Consider the following 12827-nt stretch of genomic DNA (forward strand, 5'->3'; position numbering starts at 1 on the left):
TGCATATATGTTTGTTCTTTAAATTGCTAGCCTGTGGAATTATATATTGCAAAGTTATGGCAATGAAATGTATTTGTTTAGAGCTGCTGCTTATCACTGGAAGGGACGATTAGCCTTTATTGTTCTGAATTGTTCCATTTTCCATGCTGGTATTCAAGGAAACTTTGTAGACATATGTGTTCTGATATTTCAGAGGTCGTTAAAGCTCGTAGTGCTCATCTGCTGGTGCAATGAAAATCAGTAAGATGACTGATGAGCTGTGAGCCTGTGAAGTTGAAAGACCTAAAAAGAAAAAGGGCAGCTAATGTGGTACGTAAGGTGGTGGGTTTCCGACGAGGCTAGTCGTATCAAAAAAGTTGCTTAATAGGATAAAGTTGGCTTCAATTTAGAGAGGACAGGGTGGGGTTAAAGGGGTGGGAAAAACTTCTTTGTGTGCTTTCTCAACTTTAAGTTGACAAGCGATTTACCGAAACAATTGAATTTCTCTTATTTGTTATGATACAGTAGGCCTGTTACTCTGTTAGGTAAATTGGCATCTTTATTTAGCCTCACTTGTTAGATAGCTCTCGACGTATTTGGTACTCCGCAAATGTTTAATCTTATGACCTCGAGGTGAAGGGATTCCTTTATCCGATCTGGCTTGTGTAGTTAGGCTGGTTTACCTGTGAGAGGGTGCTTTGATAGCGATATACTGTGTAGGTATGATTTGTACAAAAAGATTTGTTAACTGGATTTTGGATTACAAGATTGGGTCATTCAAATTTCGTAGGATCTTTTTGTATGTAAGGTCTTATACTCTTATGCAGTTAAGCATTTTCTGGATTCGCAGGGACCCAGTGGTATGTATTCTTGCAATGGTCCACAGAATATCATCTGTAAGAAATATTCAATGACATCAGTGCATATGTCTTGAATTAAATAAAGGGATATCTTTGCCCAAATAATTCTTTTAATCTTTTCTCTCTTTAAAATTTATTATTTTCGCAATTTATCCTATCCCACGTATGTTTTTATGTAGCAATAGTAAAATATAAACAAATATAGTCTCAAAATATATAAGAAAATACAAGTTTTTACTTTGACTTTGTTTGTCAAATGGAAAAAATGTAAATAAATCAACAATTTTTAATTAAATTGGGTTTTACAATTGTTGGTATAATTACAAAAATACCATAATGATTGGATGTTTTTGTTGAATTATTTACCATTTTGCTTTTTGAAAAACAAATTTTGCTTATCAATAAAATAAGGGATTCCTCAAAATGAAAAATATAAATAAAAAATGGTTGCAAAATTATAGATAGAATTAAAAATTAATTAAATTAATTAGTTAAAAATAATTACTTTGTTGTTATAATAAAAAGCTTGGTCCAATCGTCTGACAAGTGATACAATTATTGTTTCTATTTTGTCAAAAGCTTATATAATTAAAACAAAATCATGAAACAGAATGCAGTAAACAAGAAGCAGGGAGAAATGTTCTTTTTAGAAACTAAAATCAAATAGTGCATTTGTCATTTCTACTTTTCTAGCCTCTAGAGTCGATAGAAAGCCATAAAAGACAATGTACTTTTCTTTGTAGCTTTGTAGATGGTAAAATTCACCCTAAACATGTGACCGAAATCCCGTCTACATTACAAACTCTTGTTGGTTTCTTCTTTATATTATGATGATAATTATAACAATTGTAAAGATTATCTTAAAACAATCCCTCACAATAACTATTATGATCACTGTCTGTTTTGTTACTTCATGATCGCACTTTCAATTGGGAGGGGATCAGAACCTAACCATTCAAAACTGATCCCGAATCCAAATTAGCTCAAAGGGTGAATTGAATGAAGCACCAAACAAAAAAAAAAAAAAAAAAAAAAAAAAGATTGCACTTTCACGAATTTGGGTGTGCACTTGTTATTTACAAGCTTTACGCCTATGAAAGACGAATGTAATATTTCTGTATGTATCAGGAATTAGGATTAAAGAGTGGAGAGAAAATTATAGGAAAGACAAAATTTGAATCAAGGTTAACCACCAATACATTCTTCTATATTTTCTAATGTTTACAAAAACTTTGCAGGATTAGCATCCCAACTAAACTCTATAATGTGGAAGCAGCACTAGCATGAAGAGCAACTAGTGAAGCATAAGCACCTTCAGGTATTTTCATGAGCTCATCATGTTTACCCTTTTCAGCAATCACCCCATTCTTGACTACAGCTATCATATCAGCATTCTTGACTGTGACTAACCGATGAGCGACAACCACAGTTGTCCGATGCACCATTACACTGTCTAAAGCATCTTGCACGATGCGTTCAGACTCAGCGTCTAGAGCACTAGTGGCTTCATCAAGCAACAGAATCTTAGGATTCTTTAGAATCGCCCGTGCAATGGCTATCCTTTGCTTCTGCCCCCCTGACAACTGCACCCCTCGTTCTCCCACTGAGGTGTCATAGCCTTGTGGCAATCCTGAGATGAAGTTGTGTGCATTGGCGGCTTTTGCAGCTTCAATGATCTCATTCTCGGTGGCACCTCCTTCCTTTCCGTATGCTATGTTGGCACGGATGCTCTCATTGAAGAGTACTGGCTCTTGGCTCACTAGCCCCATCTGTTGTCTTAGCCAACTTAATTTGAACTTCTGAATCTCTACCCCGTCTAGGAACACCCGACCTTTGTCTGGTTCATAGAACCTCTCAATCATGCTGATCACTGTCGATTTCCCACTTCCACTTTCTCCCACAAGTGCAACAGTCTACATAATGTCAACAATGAAAAAGATGTTAATTATGATGTTAAATCATCCTTAACTTCTTAACTTCTTAACTTCTTTTTATTTATTTTTCCCTAGAAGATGAACAAAAGACCATTGTTTCTTTCTAAACTCTCAGCAGCCATCTATAAGGGCATATATATCTTATCAGGAGATGTTTAAAGCTAAATTCAAGCATGCATGATCCATAGAATGTTACTTCATAGTTCATACACATAAGGCATTTAAAAAAATATTATGGTTTGTTTTTCCAATGCCTGCTGTGATGACTGTTTTGAGTTCATCACAGGGGTGTTTTTGATATCTTGGGTACTAACAGGGGGTGCTTTGAGATATTGGGGATTATTATGGAGGTGTTTTGTTTATTGAGATTGTGATTATCAATGTAAAATTATCCTTAACATTTAGCCAGTTAGGAACTGGGAAAGACTAAGAATTTGACTTTGTGTAATAAATAATACCTTTGTAGATGGAATAAATAAACTCAAGTCAGTGAATATTTGGATATCTGGCCGAGTTGGATATCTGAAGCTGACATGACTGAACTCGATATCACCCTTGACAGTTTCTTGTGTTATCCCAGCTTCGCTGCTTGAGTCGATGCTAGGCTTACTATCAATAATCTTGAAGATCGATACAGCAGAGTCCTTGGCTTTGTTCCTGTCCATAGCCATGCTGCTGCTTTGGGATAAACCTACAGCTGAGATTGTTAATGCAAAGAAAACCTGCAGCAAAAAACCGTCTATCAGACCAAAAGCTCAAAAAAACCATGCAGTAACAGATAACAAGGGTGATGTGCTGACAGAAATACTAGTATTGTTATTTTACCTTGAAAACTTCTGCAAATGTAGCTTTACCATGATGAATAAGGATTGCCCCGATGTAAAAGCAGAAGGCATTTGTGCAATAAAGGGCAAGGAAAGAGAAACCAAATCCTAAACCACTAATGAGCCCTAAACGAACACCATGTTTTACAGGAGCCTCACATTTCTTCTCATACAAATCCATCACCTTTTTCTCTGCACAGAAGGATGCAACTGTTCTGATGCTCCCAACTGCATCATTTGCAACTTGGCTTGCATCTTCATACATTATCTACAATAATACATATATTCAAGCTTTCTTAGATTGAAACTCACATTTTAAAGGATAAAAAAAATAGAGTGAGGGGGGCTAAATTGTAAAGAAACTAACCTTAGCATCTGCACTAAATCCCTTCATGAATTTTGCTTGAAGGTACCCCTGAAAAAACATAAGGGGTGCCACAGCTAGAATAATGAGAGCTAGAATCCAATTAGCTGTGAAAGCAATTACTAGACCAGCAACCAGTGTTGCTATATTCTGCATAACTAAGGCCAACTGATCCCCTACAAGGCTCCTAACATTCGCTGCATCTGTTGCCAACCTTGCGCCCAGTGCTCCACTAATCATAAAAAAAAGGTCCAAAAGTGAGATACTTGAAAATAATTAATGCAGTCAAACTAGTAGAGATAGGATAAACAAACCTCGAATTTGCAGGATCATCAAACCATTTAACTTCTTGGTGAACAACCTTTTCAAAGGTCATGAAACGGATCCTTCGAATCAATTTACCTCCTGCAATTGCGAAACATAAATTCTGAAAAGGTATTGCTATAAAACTAGCAACACCTAAAGACATGTAAATAAGTGCCCATTTTCTTGAATCCTTGCGAAGCAAATGTGCTGATTCATAGAATATTTTGATGACTGAGGAGATAAGGTATCCAAACATAGGAAAGATAATCCCATGCACTGAAGCAGCAAGGCTTCCAAGCAGCAAGATCGGAATTTCTGGCTTATTTAAGTAAGCCAAACGTCTCATAGAAACACTTCTACTCTTCTCCCGTTTTGCTTCTTCATCGGGTTTTTTTGTTTTCTCGTAGTCATCACTATCACCATAATGATCCCCTTCGTTTGTCTCTTGAATATTTACAGGACCAGGGACACTAAAGCTGATGGAAATGGAATGCCTTCCACTGGAGGAACCTCTACTTCTTGATCTCCTTATTGAATATCTTTGACTTGCTGATCTACTCATTGTCCTTTCAAGATTTTGATTCATATCAAGACTACTAGGATCCATAAGGGCAGCTTCTTGTTCTCTGGCCCCTTCTTGAAGTCTCACCAATTGCGAGTACCCTCCTTCGGGGTCTTTGATCAACTCCTCATGGGAACCTGAATTAGAATATACTTGGGATATTAAGTGTCTTTTCCATTTAGGATGATTTTAAATAAATGCATAGCCTTCAGGAGGCAAAACTTTAATTAGGAAAACAGAATCCAAATCTTGTTTATTAGTAGCTTAAAGAAATTATACACAAGAAACAAGGGCATTTGGTGTGTTACCTTTCTCAATGATTTTCCCTTGATGAACGACTGCTATCGTGTCAGCATTCTTGATGGTAGTCAATCGATGTGCAACAATGACAGTAGTCCTATTTGACATAATTCTGTCAAGTGCATCTTGTACAATGCGTTCAGATTCAGCATCAAGGGCACTAGTAGCCTCGTCTAGGAGGAGAATTCTGGGATTTTTCAGAATAGCTCGTGCAATGGCTATTCTTTGCTTCTGACCACCAGAAAGTTGGGTTCCTCTCTCCCCAACCATAGTGTCCAAACCCTGCAAAATAATACATAAAACAACCATTTAAGCACCCTCTTTGGCTTGTTATAAAGCAATATCACTCCTCTTAACTATGCCAGCGTAAAATGAGAATCCTATTTGTTTCCTTAGCTCATCTAGAAATTCAGGCTTGGAAATACTTCTGTATAAATAAATTCATTTAGTGAACATTCTCTTTAGGGGATTACCTTTGGAAGCTTATCAATAAATTTTGCAGCATTAGCAAGCTCAATAGCAGTCCTAATTTCAGCATCAGTGGCGCCTTCCTTCCCATATGCTATGTTTTCTCTTAAAGTAGTAGTAAAGAGTACAGGTTCCTGACTCACTAATCCAATCTTCTGTCTAATCCAAGCTAACTGAAGCTGCTTCAAATTAACACCATCAATGAGAACCTCACCTGAATCAGGATCATAGAATCTCTCAATGAGGCTAACGACTGTAGATTTTCCACTCCCACTCTGTCCTACTAGAGCGACAGTTGTTCCACTGGAAATATGCAAACTGAATCCGGAAAAAATCAACACATCAGGCCTTGCTGGGTACCGAAAAGTAACATTTTTTAGCTCAATATCACCCCTGATATCTTCCAATACAATGCCTTCAGTGCTTGAGGCATCTATTTTTGGTGACCTATGTATTGCCTCAAACATCTTGTATGCTGCTGCTTGTCCTGCTGCAAATGCATTCAGACACGGTGATGTCTGTCCTAGTGACCTGTTTAAGATTAAACATGGTTTAAGTACTTAAAAAATGATTATAAAAAAAAACAAATAATTCTATTTTTTGGTTTGATGGCAGAATTAAAGGAATAAAAGAATATTGAAAACTCACTTCATTTCTATTTTTTTTTTTTTTTTTTTAATAATCAATTAATCATTCCTTGAGAAAGAAGAGACTCAAGAAAAAAAGATAAACTTACATTCCACCAGTCATCATGGCCATAATTACATTGAGGACTTGTCCACCATTGTAATTTTTTTCTATGATAAGTTTCGCTCCATACCAGACAGCAAGAGCATATGTAGACAATATTATGAAAATTAAGGCACCAAGTCCTAATCCAGAGGCTAGCCCTTGTTTAACAGCAGCTTTATACGCAATAATAAGCTTGTTATCATATTTTTTTATTGCATCTTTTTCACCTGTAAACGATGCAACCTAATCACATACATCAAAGACAGCATATCAGAATATAAAATCAATAGTAAACACAAGAAGCAACTGCATGTATCTTAACAAAGAAACATACTGTTCTGATAGCACCAACAGTCTGCTCAACAACATTTCCAGCCTCAGCATAGGCCATTTGGGCTCGACTTGACATTTTCATCATCAACATTGCCATGATAGCACCAGAAATAACCAGGGCCGGGATGCATGCTAGCAAAACTAAGGCTAAAAGCCAACCTCTTATGAAGGCAATGGCAAACCCTCCAACAAATGTTGCCATTAACTGTATAAACTTGCCAACTTTCTCTCCCATGGCATCCTGAATGAGTACAGTATCCCCTGACATCCTACTGATGACTTCTCCTGTGGTTGTTTCGGTATCAAAGAAGGCTATATCCTGCCTTAGAATCGTCTTCAAGTAAAGGCCTCGAATTTTTGCTGCTTGCCTTTCTCCAGTTACAATCCAGCATGTTACCTCTATTGTCAAAGCAACGCATAGATTTACATCAGCATCATAGAAACTACAGAGTCATGCACCCTTTTATTAAGAATATACCAGAGTGAGCAAAATTTAAAGATGACAATAATTTGATCCCTCCACAAATTTTTTGTTGTGTTCCTGAAGTATTATTATTGATTGAAAACTTATTTCTCGATTGCTTTTATTCTGAATTTGTTTTCAAATGTATTAGAGATAGTTCATGTTCATGTTATCTTGTGCAAATGCTTCATTATTTTAAGTGTTACTCCAAAGATGAACTTGTACGATTATACTTACGTAGGAAGCAAGCTATGCCAGTATATATTGCCAGGTATAAAAACCTCAAGGATACCTGCAATCACAAATGAGTAAGCAAGAAATTAGCTAGTAATTAGAGGACAATTATTATAATTAATTAATTCACATTATGTTGATTATTAGACATAAGAAAAGAGAAGAATGAGACAGCCCAAATGGAGTGTTTTCTTTTTTCATTAAAAAAAAAAAAAGAAAAAAAGAAGAAAAAAAAAACACACTGATTAGAAACACTGTTTAAATGTACATCAACTTAAAATAAAATGGGAACAAGAACAATTGTAGTACTACTTTTAAGTTGTAGCCATCTCTTTAATGCACTTAATTCCATCAAATATGCTCTGTTTGGCTCATCCAAAATGATTAATTATACTCAGTCTTTTCTTTATATAGACCAATGATGGGGAGTATATTATTGTATTATAAGAATAATTAGCAGCAAAATTACAATTTTTTTCTTTTGTGCTATAATTTTATTCTGTCCTTTTAATATATATATTCACCAAACATATGGAATAATAATTGATAAAAGCATTAGAAAAGTATCCATTCTTGGTTCAAATCCACTATAAAAATGTTATGATCAAGACCTCCTCAAATTGCATGATTTGTGTGTGCCATTCCTTATCAAGATAGGGTCCCCTAAATTAATACAATATAAAGAGTACTACGCACTACCATATAGAATTTGACAAATGAAACCAAGTCACCCAATTATTAGTTTATCACGTCAAGATGTATTTACATAAAGATAACTCGAGTTCTAAATAGTAGTCTCATTTAAAATGAGCGAATTTGTTTGAAGTGCACAACTCTCATAAGATTCCAACCAATGAGTAAACCTTGTCAGAGGTTGAGAAGTGGACACTTTATCCAAAAGGAATCCAAACAATAACACCCACACCCCCCATAAGATTGGAGAAAGAAGAGAATCAAACCTCAACTTGACTTCTTATAGTCGAAAGATGAGAACTCTATCATTAACCCCTTAAGCGATTCTCGACAATTATAAATCACAAATTTTTCAAGGAACATAAAAGATGTCATCTAAACTGAATTGTCAATAAGGGAAGTAGTACATGTGAATAATAATTAAGGAAAAAAAAAGGGTCAAAAGAAGTGACCATAATAATGATGAATTAGAGCACGGCAAATAGTAGTAATTTCAAATGCACCATTCCAAATTGTACGATCCACACTATAACAACATATGCCCCTTTAACCTATGTCGGCCACTCAATGTGAAAACCTTAGTTTCTTATAACAAGAATTAAAAGTACCAACATAAACTTTCTGATTGGTTGATAAGAAAAGAAAATTCCAAAAACATATAAAAAACAAAGTAAAAGGAAAATTCTCAACTTGTCAATCAGTTCATCACTAATTTTGCTACACCCTGGAAGAATCTTGTCACTTTCAGTATGTAAGTGGTTTTTTTGCTCATTAATGAACTGTCTTTTTTTCATTTTTTGCTCAATTTTGTTCATGATTGGTTTTTCATTTCCTTATTCACACTAGAATTAATTGGCCTTTTACAGTTTTACATAATAAATACTTCGTATGGATTAGGTATTAAATATTTTAATTAATCAAATTAATATTTTATGTATAAAGAGTTAAAAAGTTAGAGAAATCTAAAATAATTTAGCATCTACAAAACATTATCAGTAATAATTAATGAAAATACGTAAGGATATATACTCAATCCCTACAAAAAGATTAAATAATAGAGTGGTTTGTCTTAGAAGGATTATTTAAGTATTTGCTTTGCTTTCACCATAAAAGGTCTTAAGGTCATATTGATGATATTGTGTTGATTTTTTGAATTGGATGAAAGAATAAAAAGAAAATTGTGGTCATTAGACATAATGGTAAATGAGCTAATTTTTAGGCTTTCTCTTTGTTTGTTTTCATGCCTTCTCTTTGTTTGTTTCATGCCCCATCTTTGTTCATTAATACTATATCAATCCTCAAATAGTTGACCCTTAAGTTTGTCAAAAGTTCATTTATGCATGATATGATCTCCTTTATTTCGTTGACCCAAAATACATTTTTATACTCATATAAGAGATTTTGGGTGCAAAAATCATCTACGTAACTAATAATTATAATAGCAACAATAATAATAATAATGTTTCAAAAATTCATGTTACATGTTTCATTTGGATATTTATAATATATAAAACTTTTTTTTAAAAAAAAAGTATTTCTTGGACCCTAAGTTTGACCCTACAATTGACTATTATTCCCCACGTTCAGACTCTAAATGACATACAAACCCAAGTCAGATTTGGAATTTTATTCGTCAAAATACTAAAAAAGGTAAGGTGGGGAACAAAGGGTCGTGTGGCTTTTCTGCTTTTAATCTCATTAGACGTTACAACTTACAACAGCTCCATTCTCTTTATCCCAACGCATAGACTACGCACACGAAGTCGACATCATGCTCTCACATATGAAATCGACATCATGCTTTCGTGTGTATGATACGATGTACGTATTTATCTCATTTAATTTAACTTATAATCTTTTTATAAAAAATATTAATAGTCAATCAATTGAATCAAGTCATGAATATTGTTTGTATATTGTATAGTAGTAATGTACTAGTATTGATGATTAGATTAATGTAATCTTTCCTTGGAAGCAAAGTCGTGTATATGTGTTGAATCCAATTGTCAATTTATGAGCTAAATTTCTATGCAACTTCATGTTATGAAGTTGCCACCAAACAAGACATCATTTCCAAGCCAAGTTTGGCATTTAATATTTAAAGTCCTTTTTAAAAATAGTTAATAGAATAGGCAAAACAAATACTCTAAATTTATAAATCTTGGCTAGTCTTAATTGACAATAATAAATTAAAATGATTATCAACATCTCATTGACGTACAAACCTCATTATTAAACTAGTTCGTACCTATGCTATGCATGGATTACTTTATTTTTTTAATATCTATACAATTTGTTTCCAATTTTTTTCTTGACCGTAAATATTGATAATTCAAGCAAAGATAATTATTCAAACGGTTGAATTTTGAAAATTCTGCATAAGTTCCAATGATCCTAATTAACTTAGAGAACTACTATTTCCTAACATATTTTGAATTGTAATCTACCTAATTTAATTAAAAATGTGACAGCCTCCTAAGAGTCCTAAGCTCGCTACTAACCCATATTAATAAAACTTACTCATATAGTTTGGTTACGCAATTTTGATGGAAATAAAATGTGTATATTCAACAAATATAACTCCATAATGGTATATGCATGATTAATCAAGTTCGTATACGCAATTGAATCAAAACTGCCAAAAACATAATCAAATCAAAACCCAATGTTCTAAATTAGAATTTAATACAAGTAGAACAAGTATAGAAGGAAATCATGCCAAAAATATAGTTTAAGTATTGAAACAAGGAATGAATTATTTTTAATAATCTCCTAAACCAAGGTTTTTTATTTTTTTTTGTTTAAAAATATTAGTAATTATATGTTGAAAGATGGGGTCATGAACTCATGATAGATTTGTAAACTCGGGTACATGGTGCACCTAAGCTCATTTAATTATCAAATGCAAGAATTACTCTTGGGGTCATCATACATGCACCCGAGTGTAAATAATTATTTTCGGGCTTTTGAGTGCATCCCATTAATCCAACAATTCTTTCATATTAAAAACGATACAATTAAACCATTCAAATCCTAAAGCTCAATCTCTGAGTTCCAATTGTTAAAAAATACACATAATCGATATCCTAATAGATTTGATTTGGAATCTAATTCAAAATTTTGACTCAATAACCTCCTAAATTCCTAATCAATGTTTGATAAGACTTTTTCATAATTGGTTACGCAATTTCGAGGTGACATGTATGATTGTATGAATAAACATTGTGTATATCTAACCAATATTAACAAATTCATCGTATATACCCCAAGTACATATGATTAACCAATTTCATATAAACCACTCGAATCGAAACCCTTAATTTTTCTGATTCCGGAATCAAAATTGAAGGAAATTATGCCGGAAAAAAAGAATGAATGAAGCAAAACAAGTAATGAATGACCTTAAATTAAGAATATGTTTAATTAATAATTCATTTAACCAGGGTTATTCTGCTAATTTTTTGATGAAATTATAACTAACTACTGGAGTAATTTGCACCAAAATAATTACTGTATATTATATGAACAAAATTTGTTCACGTCATCATTTTCATGAACATGTACCACGGAAAGTTGTTCAAAATTACCTATTACGAAAGAGAAAAACAATCACAACCGTTATGAACGCGACAATTCTAATCGTGATAGACTAACAATAAGAGTGACACGAAGTTAACATCGATTACGAAAGAATATTGTTCATCACTCAAATAAAATTTTACCCAAATTCCATCATAATTCCCAAAACATATATCCAAATATAACCCGATATAATATTCAAAAAGAAAACCCATCATAATAATAACCGATATGAACTCGACAACTCGTAAAAAACAGAATGAATCAGAGTAAGAATTACCTTAGAAACTTCATGAACAACATGTTCGGCATCGGTGCTACCAAAAGAATTAATAATCTGACCCAAAATAAGAGTCATCAATGGTTGAGCAATTCCATTAGCAATGGCAGAAATACTTCCAACAATCATCAATATAATATCCCATTTATCAGCAAAACTAAACAGTTTATAGAATGCAACTTTTTGCTCAACTTCTCTGTTATTATTACTACTATTTCTAGTTTGTTCTTCATCTCCCATATTTTCTCTCTCTAAAATTTCTAATTTTGTTTTTCTAATATGATGCAAAATCAGTGAAGTGGGGTTTTTAAAAGAGGGTTGACGTGATGGAGAAGAATTAAAGGGGGATAATTTTTGGGATCGGGATATGAGACCGTCTTATACAAGAATTTATTTCGGGTTTTGGGTTTTTTGTGTGATGTGGTGGTAGCGTTGATTTGTTGGGAATGTGGTATATAATTTGTATGAATTGAACACAACACATACACAACGACTTGAGAGAAGTAATCGGAGAGAGAGGCAACAGAATGTGTGCTTTGTAAAAACAGCTGAAATTGCCTATAAGTATGGTATTTGAAGAGAATAAGGCAAAAGATAAAGAAAATCACGCATATCTGGCTTTCTTTTTTATCCAACTCATTTTTTATTTTTTAAAAATAATTATAAATTTATTTTGCCCTTCTAGAAGATTTTTTTTTATATAATAGGGGTAATAAATAAGATACAAGTAAATCATGTAGGATATATAGTGGTTTTTTTAAAAAAAAATGTAGGATATATAGTTGGATTTTGGGGAGAGATATATTTGGTGTCATGGTGTATTAAGATTACTCTAGATTATCTATTCCCTTATTTGAATTTAGTAATATACTAGATGAAGCCCGTGCAATGCACGGTTTGTTTGATTTTTATTTTT

The 12827-nt window shown here is 33.5% G+C and overlaps 1 protein-coding gene across 1 annotated transcript; it reads right to left on the minus strand.

Moving 5' to 3' along the window:
* Positions 1 to 1896: 1896 nt before the first annotated feature.
* Positions 1897 to 12480, minus strand: LOC145610095 (ABC transporter B family member 9-like). Its single transcript, XM_081665358.1, has 11 exons — positions 11912 to 12480; positions 7363 to 7417; positions 6664 to 7061; positions 6334 to 6572; positions 5603 to 6128; positions 5138 to 5411; positions 4276 to 4966; positions 3965 to 4193; positions 3599 to 3865; positions 3232 to 3495; positions 1897 to 2752 (listed from the first exon to the last, which is right to left on the minus strand). Exons 1-11 carry the CDS (start codon positions 12149 to 12151, stop codon positions 2099 to 2101), a joined length of 3837 nt encoding a protein of 1278 aa, XP_081521484.1. The 5' UTR covers positions 12152 to 12480; the 3' UTR covers positions 1897 to 2098.
* Between the last annotated feature and the right edge of the window lie 347 nt (positions 12481 to 12827).

This window comes from Chenopodium album, chromosome 24 (assembly GCF_948465745.1).
Source record: "Chenopodium album chromosome 24, dcCheAlbu1.1, whole genome shotgun sequence".
Taxonomy (NCBI): domain Eukaryota; kingdom Viridiplantae; phylum Streptophyta; class Magnoliopsida; order Caryophyllales; family Amaranthaceae; genus Chenopodium; species Chenopodium album.